This window comes from Colobus angolensis, unplaced genomic scaffold (assembly GCF_000951035.1).
Source record: "Colobus angolensis palliatus isolate OR3802 unplaced genomic scaffold, Cang.pa_1.0 Scaffold73, whole genome shotgun sequence".
Classification (NCBI taxonomy): Eukaryota; Metazoa; Chordata; class Mammalia; order Primates; family Cercopithecidae; genus Colobus; species Colobus angolensis.
The window spans coordinates 10,794,105-10,814,994 of NW_012121043.1; the positions used below are offsets into that span (position 1 = coordinate 10,794,105).

The window sequence follows — 20,890 nt, forward strand, 5'->3', positions numbered from 1 at the left end:
TCACATGAAGATTATTAGGTGTCTCAAATGGCTACAGTCTAAAGAAAATTATGTCTCACATTCAAAACTAATCCTTCCAGTTGTTGGAGGGTGATCTGATCTTTAAGTTTTCTGTCGGGCCTGGCTGTTCTTGTTTATCTCCTCTCCTGACTTTTTGTTTCTACTAACTCCTTCCTCAGAACCTATAGTATATATTCAAATTTCTATTATTAAAAAATGCTCCCAGTCCAATTTTTCTCTCCTCTAAAGCAAATACCTTGGAAAAATAGTTGTCATTGACTATGTCTACTTTTTACTTTTAATTTGCTCTTTACTCTGTTGCATTTAGATGTTCCCATTCACTCTACTGCAAGTAGATTTTGTTTCTACTACTTCTAATAAACTGCATAAGAAAAATTCACCAATGATCTTCATTGACATTTTGTATTAGAAACATTTTTTGTCCTGTTATTCATGACACTTATCTCTGTTGATCATTCTCTTTTTCTTGCAACTCCCTGTTCCCTTTTAATCTAAGACATTGCAATCTCCGTTTCATCCTCCTAATTTTCTGATCATTTTGTTTATCACCATTTATGATTTTTCTTCTTTTACCCACCTGTTAAATGTTAATTTCTTCCATGTTCTTTGTGTTGTCCTTTTATCTTTTCATATGTTCTCCTTGTCTCCCATAATTTCAAATGCCTCCTGTAGATAGATGATGCCCATATTTTTATCCATATCTCAGTCTTCTCTACTGAGGTTCAAAGTCTTCTAGACAACTGATTGTGGGATCTGATGACCTGCGTGTCCTATGGAAACCTGCCCGCATCTCTGACCTTGTGTTATAGCATACTCCCCTTGATCACCAAACTCCTGGACTTCAAAGATGCTGAACTTGTTTTCATTGTCAGTGCCAGCAGTTTCCTCTACTTGAATTGCTTTCCCTTTTAGGTCTCCTTCCTTAAGTTTTATTTTTGCTATTCAGGATCAAATACCAGCTTTTGGGACAGGCATTTCCTGACTGCCCCCTCCAAATAAAATTCTTCGCAGTTACTCTTTTTTAATGTCATTGTGCTTTCTTTTTTATAGATTATATCATTCTTTGAAAATACTTCCTGAGAAGACAGGAATCATATCCCCACTGCTGCTTATAGCCTTTCACATCTACAACCCTTCTTTGACAAAATTATAAGTCAATATAAGGACATCCAGGGTCCTGGCTTGGTCTGTCTGCCTAACCAACTTTAACTTTACCAGGATTTCTCAAACAGTCTGGATCTTAATCCAGTTATTCCAGTTATACCAGCTACATACCTGCAGGTTTGGGCTTCCTTGTTCTTCTTTTTGTTGTTGTCGTTGTTGTTTTCTTTGTAAAAATTCATTGTGTTTCTTTTGTAGAAACTGAAAAATATATTTTAAAAATTAGGAATAAGAAATTTAAAAAGAAATGCTGAATGTTTTATCTAATATTTGAATCTATTTCATATCCTCTTAACTTTCTTTCTCAGGTGACTCCTTCATGTATGCCCTGTACTTTAAAGAATGAGCTGTGGAGGACACTCCACACTATCAGTTCTTGATCAGTTAGGGCTGCCTCTGGTTGCCATTTGGAGTACAGGAGATCCTGCTATCTGCCAAGAAGTCTATTATCAGGATAACTGTCCAAGGCTTTTCCAGGCCAAAAGGGAAAAAGAGTCACTGAGGTTGGAGAAACAAAGTAGGCAAATAAGAGTTATTTTAAAAGTACTTGTCAAGTAGAAAACAGAGTAGGAGGCGATGGAGAGGAATGAAGTAAGAGTCTAATAGGTGGCTGAGTGAGATTTTGAAAAAGCAAAATCCCATGGTCTTAGCACTTTTACTTTGATGGCTTTCATGTATTTAAATCAATAGAGAAGTTGTCTTTTAAAACTGTTGAACAGGTGCTGGCAGATTAACACACTTAACAAACATTTATGTTACCTACTTAGAAAAGTTCAAACATAAAATGTAAGTCATACACATGGGTAATTCTAATGCATACCCTTAGGATTTTGTTTTGTGTTGTTTTGATCATCTAAATATGCAATCAAACAATACCTACAAGGAAAACATTTTGCTACAACATCCTTCTTAATACACAGGCAAATATCAAGTCTTTGTATTTGGTATACAGTGACAATGATTGGGAAGAAAGCATAAAACTTGAATTTACATTTGCTCTAAGGCTAATGGTGTAAAGCATGGTTTCTTTAGTGCTGGAATAATTGGCCACTTGAGAAAATTATTATTCTCTCACTCTTACTCTGCTTAGAGCAAGTAGTGGTTGAGATGTAGTTGGAGAAGTATTCTTTCCTCTTTTCAGTTGCTCTAGCCACATCCCTCCTGGGGATGCTCAGGATGCTGACAATCCAAGTATCCCTATTCTGCTTGTTATCTCTTCTTCCCCCGCCATCTCTTTATTTTTTTTTCTCTTTTTCTTGAATGTCAGTTTTGCATGAAGAAAACCATTTTGGCCCCCTTGCTTTTCCATCTCACAACTGAAATTCAAAAGTACAGCTGATTGTTTAGGTGACTCATTGTACAGACAATGTAGCATTCACAACTTTGCAGAGCCTAGAAAGGGAGAAATTGCAATGATAATTTTGTTTTTTTTTAAACCTCAAGTAAGCTGTTATATTTTAGACTTGACTTATCATAAAAATTACTTAAATATTCACTTCGTGTATTGCAATGCTGTATTTTTAAAATTAAAATGACCCTTACACTACTGAATAGACACCTATATGTAATGAATTCCCGTTTCCCCAATTATAGATTAATGATAGATACCACTTGAGTTTGATGGAGTTACCTAAACACATATACTTTAATTTATATTTCAGCAGAGCTTCTTTTATCAAATAATCTCGGAGAGTTTTCTCTGTAAGAAGAATTACTAAGTGGCCATTCTGCCGATATTGGAGAATCGAGTTACCACTAGTTGTCAGTGTGACTTTATTCCTGACCTCTTCAGTTGAAACTCAGAAAGAATTGTCGCACTCAATATCATCTGTTTGTACAAAACAGATCATTACTAAGGAATCATTCATAATTTGAAGCAGAACATCCATAATTATTGCTACAATGTTATGCATTTTGAGGAAAGTTTATTAATTTGCTTAAATTTATTCATTCATTGCTTTGCTTTTCCCTCTGAAATTATGACAGTGCTTGGACTCTTCATATTTCTCTTTCCATTTCTAATGGTTGCTTGTCTCAAGGTAATTGACTCAAACATGAAAAAGGCCATACGTCAGTACGCATGATTTTTTCCATGGTATTAGGGAAACTGGATAATGTTTAACTAAAAAAATCTAAGACCAGGTCCTCATTATTTTGTTTATATTTAAGTGCTCTTTTTCTCATTCATGTGATTATGTTTACTTTGACTATTGATCTGCATATTTATAATGCATTTCTGTAATTATTATAATTAGTTTTTCTATGGACTAATATTGAAGTTTTCTTCCTGCATTAATAAGGATAGTTGATAGCTACCATTTTGGAAATTTCCCAAGCTAAAATTATGTACATGCTGTATGGCATAGAAACTTGAAGATGCAAATGCTTACTTTTCACGTTTTCAAGTGTCTAGAGAACTGTATTTTGATAAATTTTTATTCTCTCCTAATGGGTAAAGAGATGGTGGCACCTTATTCTCTTATGGCTCTTTATTAGTTAATCTCAGTTTTTGTAATATAAACATTCCCTTCTACTTCAAATAATTTTCATGTAATATAGATCTGTTCTTACTAGCACTGGGCTTTTATAAAAATTATAACCTTGAATTATCTGCTTTACAATACTTGTCAAAATTTGTACTGTGTGAAATGTAATTCTTAGAGAAGTGCACAAAACCATGCATTGCATTCATTTCTTTGGTTAAAGCATGTTACCTTTAGTTCAAGCTAGATTAGCAGACTTGTGCCTATGAAAACAAATACTTCAGTGTAATATGTGCATTATTTGCTAAGTGTCAATCATATCTTCTATAACATGGGGATATTAATAACCATTTTACAGGGTTATTGTGATGATTGAGTGAAACAAATTGTGTGAAATATTAAGTATACCCTTTACAGTTAGCTATATATTTTTCAATACATGCTTACCAGGTATAAACATGATCAGCTCTGACAGAGGATAGCAAGGAGTTATCACAAAGGAGGTAACAACTAAATCAGATTATGAAGGGTGAGTAGGAAGTTTTCAGAGAGCAAAAGGAGGTAAAGGCAATTCAGGAGCAGTATGTACAAAGGCACTGAGATGCAGCAAAAGGGAGCAAGAGGCTAAAGAATGGATGGGGGCGTGATATGAAGATATAGACAAAGCTGAGAAGTTTAGGTTTTATTCTGGAAATGAATGGTATTTGATCTATTAGATTTTTTGTTTGTTTTCTTTAACTATTAATTTTAAAAATAAAATAACTTCTAAAAGTTATCTAACTCCTGATTGATGGGACTATGAAAACATTAATACATAGCAAGTTTTGTTTTAGGCATCAATTTAATTACTGAAAGTAGGTTCAATCATATCAAAGATAATCAGAAGCAATCCATTTTGCTATATGGAATGCAAAAGATTTGAAGTGTGCATACTCCTGAATTTTGAGTAATATTTACTTTGAAAACTTAAGTTTCAGTAACTCTTCTGTATATAAAATTATTTAAACCCTCTAAGAGCATTATTTAAGGGAGTCTTTTATAGGAAGGCAATAATCAGTTACTAATTTGTATGTTTTGAAAATGTGTATTTGACAATACTTTGAAAACAAAAAAGTGTATAAAAATACAGTGGACCCTTGAACAACATGAGGGTTGGGGCACCAACCCACTCCCTACTTACCGTTGCAAACCTGCATCTAACTTTTGTCTCACCCCAAACTTACCTACTAATAGTCTACTGTTGACCAGAAAGTGTAATGAGAATATAAACAGTTGATTAATACATTTTATATGTTATGTATATATTATATATTGTATTATTTCAATAAAGTAAGCAAGAGAAAAGAAAATGTTATTAAGAAAATCATAAAGGAAGATAAAATGTATTTACTGTTTATTAAGTGAAAGTGGATCATGCTGAAGGTCTTCGCCCTCATTGTCTTCAGGTTGTGTAAGCTGAGGAGGAGGAGAGGAAGAAGGCCTTGCTCTTTCTGTCTCTGGGGTGGCAGAGGCAGAAAAAGTGGAAGAGGTGAAAGGAGAGGCAGGAGAAGCAGGCACACTTGGTTTAACTTTTATTGAAAAACATTCCACAACATAAGTAGACCCATTCAGTTCAAAATCCATGTTGTTCAAGGGTCAACTGTACGTTTTCATATTTGTTTGTCAGATTTTCTATCTATAGGCTGAATATGACGTAATAGAGTTTTAAAAAAATCTAAACAGATAAATACTAGGTGTCATTCTACCACTAATGAACTGCATTCCCTTAATGTAATTATTGTCCTTTTCTGAACCTCATTTCTTCTTCTGAATATACTGATATGGTTCCTTCCTGTGCTGAGGTTGGAGCTCCAATTTTGTGATTGCCATTCATTTCCAAATAGAAAATATTTAATAAGCAAAATCTATAGATAGAGAAAGAAGTGATTTAGAGAAAGAAAATATGAAATTCTATTTACAGATGCTCCTATTAAATACATTTTTTAAAGATTATGTAGGACAGAGATGAGATTAGCAATATGTAGATTAAAGATAAAATGAAAAGATACAAAGGATGAAATGACTTTTAAAGTTTAAAATTCCGTATATATATAGAGAGAGCTGACAACTTATATTTTCAGTGCAATATTAATGCCTGGAGATATGCTTTTTCATATCTACCTATTTACTTATTTTTCTGTAGTTAATTCTACAGTCTCACTGATACGTAAAAGCATTTACCTAAGCATCTTTAAATGGTTCAATGTGTTCTTTTAATCTTGTCCTTGACCCAGATTAGCATAGAACTATTTTTCTCTCATTTGTAAACTAAGAAATATGAGTAAATTTGTTTTCTGTTAATAAACCATACTACTACATTCTTGGCAGTCATTAAATTAACAAAGGTAGTAACTTAAGAACTGATTAAATATAATTTAATAGACAGTTGTCTTTCATGACTTGGTATCTTCAGATATTTCAGTGAAATTTTTATTATTCTTAAGATTTTAAAAAGTCCCTCTGCAAACTATAACTAGCTATTGAATTAATTGGTAAATAGTCACTCTTCAGCCCGTATGAAAAATCCCACTGTTTGTTTATGGGTTTAACATATTTTTAGGATTATAAATATGAAACATAAAGCTCTACCAGTTGATGCAATAACTGAAATATGGCCGTTCAGCTTGTTCTTCTTCTGTGTCAGCCTTTATTTAAGTGTGTTCTGCAGAATGCTAGTATTGCTCTAGATGCTCCTTGGAAAAATAAGATTCTGTGAACAAATTTTTGAGAAATGTTGGATTCAACAAAGTGAAGCAAATAGGGTTCATTTTGTTTCAGCATCAGTCCACCAAGAGTCTTATTTGAGCAACAAACTGATTTTTGTGTGATATTTCGTGGGACTAGAAATATTGCATAGGACATGTTTTGAGAAACACAGTTATGTTTAAAAACAATTTACATTAACAACTTAAATAAATAAAACAAAACAAAAATCATAGCACACCTGGCCTCTGCTACTCTAAGGGGAAAATTGGAACCTACCGGGACAGATGTTTTTCTGGTAAGGGAGCGACAGCCTTGCTATAAGCATCTCATGAGTTTTACTGGTAGAACACTGTTCCTTTATTCTTTAAAATTGTAAACTAGAAATTCAAATTGAAGCAAAAGAAAAGTGTTTCCTGTTTAAAAAACTAGTGGAAAAATTGTACAATTTAGGTAGTTTTTTTATATGATGGACTATATGATGGACTTGAAAAACAGCTAGTTTCAAATGAGAATAATTGCCTTTTTCTTATGAAGTTAGTCTGGAGGGTGAGGACTGGAGATTGCTTTCTTTCTATGTGAATTACTTGTTTCTTTTAAAGAAATAAAATCTACATAAGTAAATACCTGAGAGTTTTCAATACAGATGTCTCCAAAAGTGTTATTGCTGCCACGTTATTTTTTAAATGTGTCACGTAATCTTTGTATAATTTATAAAGGATAACAAAGCAATCAGGCCACATTCATAAAAGCCCAGTGACACGTAATTTAGTTGAATCTGAGGATTAGAATTAATTGTCTCTCTTTGTTCCAAGTTCTAAATCTTAGTAAAATGATTCACTGCATATCATTACAGCTTAATATTTGCATGAAATCACAGTTTAGCTGGCATAATTTAACAGCAATTAAAAAGCTATTTAATCATCATACAAATTGGTATGAGGACCCTTGAGTAAGAAGGGTGTCAGCCTTCTTGTTTTTTTGTTTTTTTTTTTTTAAGTGTCTCCAGGCGGACAGTTATATACTTGTAGACACCCATAACATAATTGATAACATTCTTCCTAGAATGAAAATATAAGTGAATAATAATTCATGTTTTCCATTATAAATAAGAGAAAAGACCAACAACATGAATATGTCATTCTGTAGGAAAACATTATTATGATAATGAATCTTTATCTCCTAGACATAAGTCTAGGTTGGAGGTAAAAAGTTACATTTATCCCTGTTCTCTAGTATATAATCCCCTTCATGTTTGCCTTTCTGAAGGTAGACATTTCTGTAAACCCTATGGAACATGAAATGGCATAAAGCAAGGCACCCAGCAACCTTTCAAAAAAATGATTCATTGCATTTCTAGGTGATATACCTATAGGTAACTGAGGTCCCTTCCTATTGTACATAGAAAACTATCCAGACTCATTCCAAGGAGCCTAGCAGTCTTGCACTATCTAGCCTCTTCCTGTTCCTTAAAACTTACTTCATGCATTCTCCCTCTGCAGTCTAGCCACAGTGACTTTCTGCCAGTTACATGGTTATTTCAAGATCTTTCTGAACAAGAATGGCATACTTTCTATTCCTAATATTTTTCTCACCCCTCTGCATATTCTCCTCACCGTCTCTATGAGGCTTTCTCAGAATGTTACCTAAAACAAGGGTTCCCCTGAGGGCTTTTATTTCAACACCTGTCCTTCTAATTTTTGTAATTGCACACATTATGATTTTAATTTTAGTCATCTGTTTACATATATCTAGTCACTCCACTAAAATGTAAATAACAAGAAAGAAGGAATAATGTCTACCATGTCTTATCTCTGTAAGCCCAAGATCTAGTACAGTATCTGCCACATAGTAGACACTAAATAAAATATTTAATGAATGAATGTCCGTAGCTTGAAATCCAAAAGGAGCCTACATCAAAACTTGAATTTATTTCTCAGAGGGAATGTTAGGGAGACATTCCTTTCCACTTTCTAAGTAGATTTTCTTGGTAACAGAAATTAGAGAATGGGTTTAGATTTTTAAAAAATGAAGCCCTCTAAAATATGGCATGAATGTTGTTTCCCCAGTCATTTATACAATGTATTATTTTTCTAAATATCTCTCATAAGTATAGCCTCTCACAGCATATGGATTCTGTGGTTTTTCATATATAGTACTTAGCGCAGTGTCTGGCACCGAGAAGACAGTATAAAACTGAGGCTTGAAGGACTCAGATAAGTGTATAGGATTATTCACACAATTTTAAGGAAAGGCTGGAACAATTAAAGGCTATCAAGCACTCTATGCAGTGTGATCTTTGTGGTAAATAAGAAGAAGATGCTCATACCCTCCTTAGGACTGACTTGGTTTTCTAGGTCTTTATGACAAATAGGAGAATGTTGTGGGTCTCTTTCAGGGCCACACTTAGTTTAAAGGACACACTTACTTGTGTTTAGTAAACTTAATCTAAATGAAAGTCTTGCCATCATTTCTTGTCCATGACGCCCTTTTATCCCTTTCATATAATGCTTTTATCCCATCAAATTGACAAGGACTTAATAAAAGGTTTTTTGTTACCTTCAATTTTAATTTCCTTTTCCCTTTTTCCAAATCATCTGTTCACCCTAATTTTATGTTCATTTAATCTCAACCTTTGGAAAGTGGATTTTTAGTGATTTTCAGAAGTGATGAATGGGGATTTTATCTACATACCAATTATAGAATGAAGACTGAAAAACTTACCACAATGTGTTTTGTATCTGTATATTACTATTTTTTCAAATTTTAAAAATGGTAATATAACTAATAAAATGTAATTAAAGCTATCACATAATTTAAAATAATTTTATTATATATTTTCAGTCAAGTTTAAAAAGTATAATTACCATATGTTTTACAGATATCCTGATTTTTATATTAAATATTGAAATTCATGCTCTAAAAATTTAGGATATAGATCTTCACTCCTCAAGACTCCTTCCTTACTAGACCCAATGAGCTATTTTAACCATATGATCATTATAGATCCCATTAGAGAAATAGTTCAAACTAACATAAAAGAGAAACAAGTGTTTATTGATGAAGTTTTCATTTTAGCACCATAATTCATTGTCCTATACATGTACATTTGTTTTTTAATTGCTTTTCTCTAGGGCCACCTTCAGCTCCTAGGAATGTGGTTTTTAACATCAATGAAACAGCCCTTATTTTGGAATGGAGCCCACCAAGTGACACAGGAGGGAGAAAAGATCTCACATACAGTGTAATCTGTAAGAAATGTGGCTTAGACACCAGCCAGTGTGAGGACTGTGGTGGAGGACTCCGCTTCATCCCAAGACATACAGGCCTGATCAACAATTCCGTGATAGTACTTGACTTTGTGTCTCACGTGAATTACACCTTTGAAATAGAAGCAATGAATGGAGTTTCTGAGTTGAGTTTTTCTCCCAAGCCATTCACAGCTATTACAGTGACCACGGATCAAGATGGTAAGTCCCACTGCTGTTCTCTCAAAACACACCCATAATTTCTTTTGATGCATAATATCCCATGAGGGCCTATATTTACTGCAGGTGCAATGCAGTCATATACATTATACACTGCAGAGGTAACGCACTGGTTGTTGTTCTTGTTCTTTCCTAAAATTCAGAAAGATATTTTTATATTACTTCACAGTAGTATGAATAATAAGATGAAATACTTCCCTCAATGTTTATGTACTCATATATTTTATATAATCATATAACAATATATCTTAATGAGTAAGTCCATATTACTTACCAATAGAAGTCAGAAATCAATAAAATGTTATTAAATGAATTGAATTTCAATTGCCCCACTTATGCTGCCATTCTTTTTTCATGTCAAAAGCAAATAGTAAGAAGTTTTAAAATTATAATTCATGTCTATATTACGAAAGCATTCCAGCCAGTGTATGTAATTGTGATCCACTCTAAGTAGCAGACAAATTTAGAAATGTGTTCAAATGTTATCATCTCTGTGAGGTTTGTGAAAAGTAGTTAAACTGTTCAGAACTCTGATGAATTCAGCTAAATGTTCTCTTTATAACATCATAGATGTTTACTATAATATGGTCAGGTGCAAACACTCCTATGATTTTTACAAGTATATGCTCTCTTTAATTCCTTCATAACATCATTATATTGCATACCAGGAAACAGGAAAAGCTTCAGAGATTTTTATAAACTCCTTTTGAGAAGTGTTCATAAATTATATGGGCACACAAGTTATTGCCTTATGGTAGAAAATATTGTAAATGAACACATATATGAGAAAAATTTATAAAGATAAAACTATTCTTATACACTGGATTTGTTTGCTAAGGTAGCCCTAACAAATAAGACAGGCTATGTGGCTTAAGCAACAGACAATTTATTTTCTCATAGCTTTGCAGACTAGAAGAATCAAGTTGTCAGCATTGTTGATTTCATTCTGAGGCCTGTGTCCTTGGTTTGTAGGTAGCCATCTTTTCCCTTGTTTTCACAAGGTCTGTCCTCTTTATATCTAATCTCCTAATCGTCTCTTCTTATAAGGACATTAGTCATATTAAATTAGGACCCACTCATATGATCTCATTTTACCTTGATTACTCTTTAAAGACCCCAATTCTAAATGCAATCTCATTCTGAGGTCCTAGGTGTTGTGACTTCAACATATGAATATGTAGAAAGACAATTCAGCATAATATACACAAAGGCAGCATATGGTGATATTTAAAATAAAATACATTGATTTGAATGTGTTGGAATAATACTCAGCAATAAAAATGAACAAAGTATTGATACACACAACTTGAATAAACCTCAATGGCACTATGCAGAGTGAAAAGCGTATTTCAAAAGGATGCATTCTGTATGATTCCACTCATATAATATTCTTGATATAATGTAATTATAGATATGGAAAACAGGTTAGTGGTTGTCAGGGCTTAGAGATTTGTAAGAGGGCAGTGTGGCTAAGAAGTGGTAGATGGAGGGAGGACTGTGATGATAGCTGTATATCTTGATTATGGTGATAGTTACCTGACGCTACGTATGTGATAAATTGACATGTATATGATAAATGTCATGTGCGTACACACACACACACACAGACACACACACACACACATCCTGTGGATTGAACCAATGTCAATTTCCTAGTGTTCCCAGATATTATACATAAATTCACTTATCTGATAATCTTCAGAAATGCCTCTAATAAATAAAGCAAAGCCATATAATATTGTACACTAATAGTCTTTGTATTTACTATGTAATTTTCCTCTTCATTTAGCAAATAGTTCCACATCGTAGAATTTGCTTTATGGTTATTCGAAATAGAATTCCTATTCTCTTTTCTTTTCCTCTTTCCTTTTGTATCAACGAAATCTTGTCAAACATAGCTTCAACATAAAGTAGATGAGAGTTTTCTGTTCCTCTCTGCTTTAGCAGATGATTTCTAAGGTTTTTATTGCTGCAGCCTTATCAAAAAATACAATCTAGTACAACAATTTTTAGCTATAGGGAAAAAAATTTAATTTCTGGACAAAACTAATATGTCACTTTAAATAAAGTAAATATGCTTACATAATTTCATACATACAGCAGCCTTTCATTCTAGGATTACAAAAGAGTATATTTAGTTCACATCTCTGCTTATCAAAAGGATAAAATATAAGTTGTGTTTCACTTTTAAAATGGGATAGTTCATTAAAAGTGTGTTGCTTATGAAAAAAAGATACATATCAAACATAAAATAAGAGATGGTACACATATATTGAAACTATATATTCTGAAAGGATAATATCATTAAGCAATTTGTTCCAATAATTTATCTTTGTTGAATATTAAGAAAGGATTATTGTTAATTTAATTTGATTTTGTTTTACATATAAATAGTAAAATAATCAAAGTATATTTCTATTTTATTTGAAAGTACATAAAGGTCCTAAACCAACTAAAATATTGTCATGTATATACTAATAAAATATTATGACCAGACTTAAATATTAGCTTCTGCCTTCATGTCATAATTTTGAGAGATACCAAGAAGGCCCCCTCTTCTTGTGCCTGAAATTCTGAAGTTAGAGAATCACATCAGTGAAAGTGCAGATACTCCAGGTAAGGGTAGTGTTATGAACCAATTCAATCTGTGGATCTATCAGATATCCTTTCCGTATCCAAAGGAGTCAGAGTGTAGTGTTGAGTTTAAAAAGAATTTATAGAAACTTAATGTTTCCGAACAAACTTCAAACTGATGCCATTTTGTTCCAGCTTTAAATGAAATAATTGTATTGCTTCAAATACAGGAAATAATTTGCCATCACTCCACTTGGAGTATCTTTGGGAATTCTCTTTTAACTGATTTAAGAGGCAATTGCAAAGATTATCTGATAACACATTACAATTTCATTGGACTGAGAGGACAAGAGTAAAATAGTTTACCTTCTCTATAGGTTGCATATTGTTTTTATACAAAAACGCAAAAGTGATAAGTGTTATTCATAAACTTTCAATTTATTTAACATGTTTTTAGTGTATTCCTTGTGTATGATAGTGAGCCCTTATGTACTTTAAAGTATGGTGGGAGACAGTTAATAAGCAGGTAATTTCACAAATACGTAGTTAGTACTCTAGTAAGTACTGCTAAGGAGAAGCCTAGGGTGCTCTGAAAGCATATGTTCTCCAAATCTGGAGGATAAGGTGGGGGGGGGGCATCTTACTGAGGAAGTAACATTTAAATTAGGTTCTGTTCTGAGGGATGAATAGAAAGTGATTAAGTAAAATGAGGCTGGAATAAGGGAAATAATTCTGAGTAGAAGGAACCAAGCAAAAGTTGGATAATGGAGGAATTAGAGGCTGATCATATATAAGATAGCGCATCATAGAAGTACAGCAGGATTTGGGGAAGGAGCTAAAGAGTTCATCTAAAGTTTGGAAAAATTAATGGGTATCTGCAAATAGCTGAAACAAGTTAAAGAATCAGCCACCTGTCAGAAGACACTGGAATCTTTCCAGGGCCATAAATAGGGAAAAGAAGTCAGACTAATAACATTGCTCTTGAGGTCATACTTACATGAGTATGGAGAAAATATTAGAGACCAAAAAATATAGACAGTTAGATTCATTATTTTATCCTACTGTTATGTGTGCGTATTGTGAAACCTGAAGGTAGAGATGAAATAAATTGGCCTTGGTTTGCCTTTTCTATCATGTAGTTGACTATATATATATTTTTCTCATATTTAAGAAATACTAAGAAAACCACATTAAACAAATCTGGCTTGATTGTTTGCTCTGTTTATAATTAAACAAATGTAAAAAAAAGTTTGAAATCACTTAGAACCACTTAGATGTAGTTAGGAGAAACATTCCTTGATTATTCTAAGTCTAGTTTGATAAATAAGATTATAGAGTTAAAACTATGACTTTCATAATGAATCTTTGCAATAAATCTTAACTAACTGACTTCTACAATTCCTAAGATCTATATTTGCAACCTTCTGTTTTCATAGCTTATGTAAATGGTCTTGAAAGGTGTTTCATTTAGAGAGCAAAACAAGAAAGCGACATGCAGAAGACATTTGATTTTAATCTTCAGTGGATGATAGGAAAACGAAGGTGTGTAGTTCCATAAAAAGTAATTATTCAGGTTCTAGACAGTAGAGGAAAACGTTAATCACGGATAGTCAACCTGAAACAAATTGTGTTTGTAGATATCCTCACATGTGCAAAAACCTTTAGGGACCATGTTCAAAGTGAAAGACATGGTAAATTACAAACCAATTCTGCTGATATTTGCTAAAGGGTCTTTAAAGCAATTATTGTCAGAACCAAGTTGTCCAATTCATTGGCATCTTAAAAAATACACTCAGCACTCCTATCTCTGCCTTTGAGTGACCATTCTGTATAGGCCTACCTTAGGCTTACATTGTGATTGCAGATTTCATGTATATGCTGTAGCAGGAATAACTAATTAAACCGACACTGAAAATATGTTTAAATCAACAGAAGTCTCTATATATGTATAAACTTGAGATGTCTGTTTGGTTTACAGTTCACTGGATTTTGGAAATACAGTCTATCTCAAATGCCAAACTTTCACATGTTGCTGGAGTAAGTAATTAGGGATAGTGTAAACATTCTTCATCTTTATATTTGCATTTTAACGTATTTTATCTTCGAACATCTCTGACAGTCCTCACTGTGTTTTCAAAAATGCTCACAGCAAATATTCTTTTAAAAACCTATGCAATTCTATCCAAAGTTAAAAAAAAAAAAAAAACAAAAAAACAATGTGAAAGTTTTAAATGCTTCCTTACTAAAAATACATGAAATACAAGCCAGAGGCATGATAAGTTTTATTTTGTTTATTAAAACAGGCAATAACCCTGACTTTAAGAAATATGCTGTGTTATTTGTATTTCTCCAAATTTCTTATACATAGGCAAATTATATATTCAAAACCTAGACATATTGAAGTACAAAATATTTCTATCTTCAACAAAAGTATTGCTCCCCTGAAAAGTGCACTGCATGTTTTGTTTATGGAAGAAATGTCAAACTAGCTAATTTTACTAAATCATGACTAGTAATGATTACATAATGATTATGGTGCAGCCAAATATTAAATTATAATCTAGGTGATTGTAAACTTTGTTTACACTCCTAAGAAACACCAAATTATTTCCAAGTCTAGCATCTTTTTGTGATGTACATCTTTTGAGTAATTTAATACTATAGAAAAGTGCCTCAGACTTAGAAATTAGTTTTCTGAGAGTTGATTAGCAACTTTGCTCCAATCAGCAGCTGTAGAAATTCAACAACTGTTCTCAGATAGTTGTGTAAAACACTACAGTGTCACTGTCTCACTGGACAATAATCATACATTTTTTTTAAATAATTTGCCTTTCCAACCAATATATAAGCTTCCTGAGGGCATGGATGATGTATTATTCACTAAGAATATCCTCAATTTACATTGCCTATAACAATAAATCTCTACTGACTGCATTAATAGAGATTGAAGATGGTGTGAGTTAATTTTTCATTTGCTTAATTCATTAAAATGTATTTATTGACTGTTTAGTGTCTGCCAGGAACTGTTCTGTGTTCTAGGAATATAGCAATAAAGAGAAAAATAATTAACAGTGTTCCTGCTTTTACAGACATTATACTTTAGTGTTAAGAAGTGATAGGTCCCATGAGGAAGAACTAAACAGAGTAAGTGATTTGAAAATAAATGGTTAGCTTTATGCAAGGAAACTAAAAACACCTCTCTAACTTGACACTTGAGCAGATCATGAATTGAAGGGAAACTCTTGTAACTGTATAAAAGAAGACTACCACAGGCAATGGATATAAAAAGGGCAAAGCCTTAAATTCAAGCAGGAATATGTCTGGAAAGTAACAAGAAAGTATTATGGCATGTTTATTCTTTAACGTATACTAAATTTCATGTTCACTAAATTCTCTGATTGTGTATCTACAACATATTCAACAAAGGATTTTAATCAACACTAAACCATCCTTTAACAGCAACTTTTCTCCGTGATCATACATTGCTAAAGAAATGTGTTTGATCCTAAACTTGATTTCAAGCAGTTGGCTTTTAGAGTCGTCAGCTGTTTTCTCTGAGGAATTCTCATTTGCACATTTTGCAGAAAAGGTGACTAAGTGTTTTCTTTAGCAGAAAATAACAAGACCTTATTGGTGTTTTGGTGCCTCTACTACTACATTAACAATTTTAATGGCATTTATCTGTACAAATTGAAAAACAATCATAGAGATTCTTTAGTAAAATGTTTTAAATCCTGTAAAATTAAACCAGATTATCAGATGTTTAAATAAATTGGAATTAAGTGTGTACATAATCATATTCTACATAATTTATAACTATCATATGATATAAGGCTCTACTTTATAGTTAGGCAAATGTCTGGCAAACTGGCACATTTTCAATATAGTTCTTTGTTTGAAAATGGATGCCAATTTGATTTCATTAACTGAACTTTGCCTACAAAATAAATGAGATGATTTGGATAACTGATTTATTATGTTTTTAGTATTTAACACTGGGTTTTATTTGTGATTTTTTTTTTTTTGACCGAGTCTCACTTTGTCAAACCCCATGCTGGAGTGGAGTGGCATGATCTCGGCTCACTGCAACCTGTGTCTCCTGGCTTCAGGCAAGTCTCTGCCTCAGTCTCCCAAGTAGCTGGGATTGCAGGTGCCCGCCACCACCCCCAGCTATTTTTTTTTTTTTTTTTGTATATTTAGTAGAGACAGAGTTTCACCATGTTGGTCAGGCTGATCTTGAACTCCCAACCTCATGTTCCACCTGCCTTGGCCTCCCAAAGTACTGAGATTCCAGGCATGAGCCACGGCACCTGGCCATTTGTGATATTTTCTAAAAGCCTCTTTGAAGTAAATATCCTTAAGGATTAAAACAGCATTGATGTGTAAGAATAAAACAAAATTATTTTCCAAGTGGACAGATTATTCTGATCATCATTAAAAATGTGATATTTCTTCATAGTTAAAAATATTTCAATTGCAAAGATTGAAAAACTAATTGCTGACCTTTTAACCAGACAGAAATTCCACAGACCATCATTAGATGAGTGTTTTTCCTTCCATGTATTCCTCTGCACTTTTCTATTTATTTGGTTTAGATTCTAAAACAGTCAATTATCTACATAAATAATTTATGATGTCCAGTGAAAAATAAAAATGCAGGACCCTTTGTTCAAAAAGTAGGAAAAGAGAGTCATAAAAGGTACTGAAATACAGTGCTCTTTCTTTCAGTGATTTATATCTCTCCACCTGACACAATGTTTTTTGTTTGCCATTTAATGTCCCTCTAAGTAAAGAAAAAGTAAAATTTCAAATTATTTGCATTAAAATTTCCCATTCATCTTTATATTGCTCAATGACCATTTTAAATGCAAATACAAGAACATTTAACATATGTGAAAACATCAAAATATACAAGTCTTTTTTCTGTAGTTGACCCCACATGCACCTCCTGTTCCCAAGTGTGTCTCAAGTAGGCCAGAACAGGAAAAGTATCAGCCAGACTCAGGAAGGTCGGGAAGTAAAAGAGAGGGTCCCTTAAAACATAGAGCCTGCCCAGAGAGCACTCGCTCTGTACCAGGGGTACTTGAGCAGAAGAATGATGACACTCCCAGGTTCCCAGGGCCCTGCTTCAGGACTGCAGCTGCCTTTGTAACCCACAATGGGAGAACACCAGTGGTCTTCAAATCTCCTCCTTGGTGGGTGAGAGACCTGCTTGCATTAAGACATGAAATCTGCAGAGCAGAAACAGCTACACACACACACACTCTCTCTCTCTCTCACACACACACACACACACACACACACACGATGCTCCAGGGTTAGCAGATCCAACCTAGACCCTTTCCTTGATGTCCAGATCCCTCACTGGGGAAAATGAACTGGCAACCCAGGAATGTGGTCCTCCCCACACTGAGGTCAATATATTCACCTAACCTAGGCAGATTATGACAGCAATCACAGGGCAGGGGTAGGGATTGGAAGCCTGCATGGCTGAGAGTTGGGGGGTGTGCCAGGGAGAACACATCCTGTGGATATGGTAAAGTAGTGGGGAGGCTGGACCTACATCCCAGAGCCCAGGCATCGTGCTCCCAGCACATGCTCTATTGCCCCATTTGTATTCACTTTAAAAATATGAGTATAAAGATAAAAATTATTAAGAATTTCAATGGCATTAGCTGAGCATTAAACCCAAAGAGAGCTGGGAGAGCTGTGCATCTGCATAAGCCATGCATTTATGAAGCCAGCCTTGAAAACATTTTACAAAATGGTAATATCATTGTTTTTCAAATTTACCTCTCAGCGTTACTCAGCAAACCAATATAATCAATGATTCTGACACACTAAATATTGAGCTATCTCTCATGTAGTGGGAAAAAAAGATGCATGTGTGAGTGTTTGAGACATGATGCTTGCTATGGAGCCGCTAACAGTCTTTTATTCTTTAAGATTTGGAAGAGAAAGTTTGTCTAAGTGAAAAAAAAAACTAAATTAAATATATAATATCTGATTCAATATACATTTTCAAGAACTGACTGCCTGAAATATTACTTAGTACACAAGCTCTTAAAATATGTATGAAGTAATAAATGATTAAATAGTGATATGACAGGCAGTGAATGTTGACATTTTACTTATTTTTATGAAAGAAAGCCTAGTTGTTTGACCACACATTTATTCTGTTAGGCAGTGAGCAAAGCTTTTACTAATGAAAGATTAAAAACAGAAAAAAAATTAAAAGAGAGTTCCATGATTTGACTAATGCTCTTCTAATTATTTTGACATTCTGATAGATCTAAGGGTGGGTTTCAGTTATTGATAATTTTATGCTCTGCTATATATTGTTATACTTAGTCACTTTCAGGATGTGTTCTAAAATATAAAAGTGTTTTTCCCCTCAAAATAATTATGACAGAAATTGAAATTATTTGTATTCATTCTTCTATATTGTAATTCAGCTTACATATTTCCTAAATAATCTTTTATTAAAGCAAGTAAATATTATTCCAAGGATGATAGATATATCTATAATATATAAATAGAAATGTGCTTTATGTCCTTTTTCATTTTGTTTTTTGCAAAAAATATTTAATCTTCTGCTGACAGTAAATATCTTAAATATGTATTAGTTTTTACTCTATAATGCTCATATGAATGGATGCCCTCCTATTTTAACTTCCTGTTTCAAGGCTTCTTTATATAAATAGTGGATGTTTGGCCATTGTCTATCTACGAGCTGTTCAGATTATATTTTGACCTATTTGGTAGTTATGCCCTGTATCATAATTTGATATTTTTAAGTTTATTATTTTTTATAAACATAAATATGTTGATCAGCTCTACATAGGGATTACACAGATTCCTAGAAATTTGGAATAGATTTCTCATTCTATTTTTATGAGAATAAATGTTTAATATACTGAGCAGTTTTGAATATTTAAAATCTTTATCTGCTGTTTTTCTTTAGCTGTTTTACAAAATGTGAGATACTTGTATTAAGAGGTAAACAAATGCTATTTGAAATGCAACTTAAATGTGTATATATTTATGTGTTTTCCTTTTTTGTTTGTTTTTGAAGCAGAGTCTTGCCCTGTCACCCAGGCTGGAGTGCAATGGTGCGATCTTGGCTCACTGCAACCTCTGTCTCCTGGGTTCAAGCGTTTCGCTTGCCTTAACCTCCCAAGTAGCTGGGACTATAGGCGCGTGCCACCACGCCAGGGTAATTTTTTGTATTTTTAGTAGAGACGAGGTTTCACCATGTTAGCCATGATGGTCTCGATATCCTGGCCTCGTGATCCTCAGCCTCCCCAAATGCTGGGATTACAGGCATGAGCCACTGCACTCTTAAATTAATATTTAAACTATAACTGATGTGCAAAATTATTTCCTAAAGTAAATTATTTTCCACTTTCTGAATTGTATTAACCAAATTTCTGCCAGCTCATATTAGTTTTACACCTATATTATAAAGTGATGGTTTTCACATGCTTGAAATAACCTAAAGAGAATGTAGAGTTCAGTTACTAGTCATGAGGCAAGACGCACATATTCCCTTCTCAAATAAATATTGTTTTTATCCTATTTCAAAGATCTCTAAGAAATATTTTTAATCCCCTTGTATCTTTCAACTGACTCTTTAAAGATGGTCTTTCCGAAATATCTCACCTAAAACCTTCCTGCAACTAGCAGAAATGTTAGCTTATTTAAGAGGAAAACAGAAAAAATAAATTGCACTTCAGGAGATAGAAGGTCACCATCCCCTGAATTGTCACTCTTCGTAGACAGGAAGACCATCAGTATAACATTCTAGCTAGATCATTACTACTTATTTCCAATTTGCAAGTTTATCATCACCCATCACCAACCACCTTCTTTCACTGTTATACAATTCTGTATTTTTGGTAGAATGAAGAAATGCCCTTCATGAATGTTCACAAATCTTTAAGAGGCCACAAAGGAGTGACAGTATATTAGACTAACAATTTTTCCAGAGATACATCTGGGATGTACATCTGGGATGTGTGCGTGTGTGTGTGTGTGTGTGTGTGTGTTTTGAAAATAACCTGAAAGCCTCTCAGTTATTCTCTCAACTGAATGCTATGAAAACGTTAGGTTCCAGAGGAGAAGACTCATCTCCAAAATAAGAATGAGATTCACTTCTGTGAAGAAAGTCATTGGTAGCTTGATGGGGGTGGTATTGAATCTATAACTTACCTTGGGCAGTATGACCATTTTCATGATATTGATTCTTCCTATCCATGAGCATGGTATGTTCTTCCATTTGTTTGCGTCCTCTTTTATTTCACTGAGCAGTGGTTTTCTTCACAGAATTGGAAAAAACTGCTTTAAAGTTCATATGGAACCAAAAAAGAGCCTGCATTACCAAGACAATCCTAAGTCAAAAGAACAAAGCTGGAGGCATCA

General features: G+C 33.5%; 1 protein-coding gene across 1 annotated transcript in view; it reads left to right on the forward strand.

Annotated features, from left to right (window-relative positions):
• Positions 1–20,890, forward strand: part of EPHA6 (EPH receptor A6) — a 952,571-nt gene that overhangs the window by 417,306 nt on the left and 514,375 nt on the right. Inside the window, exon 5 of the mRNA XM_011927614.1 lies at positions 9,542–9,877. Coding sequence (XP_011783004.1) covers positions 9,542–9,877 — 336 coding nt within the window. The remainder of the gene's footprint in view (positions 1–9,541; positions 9,878–20,890) is intronic.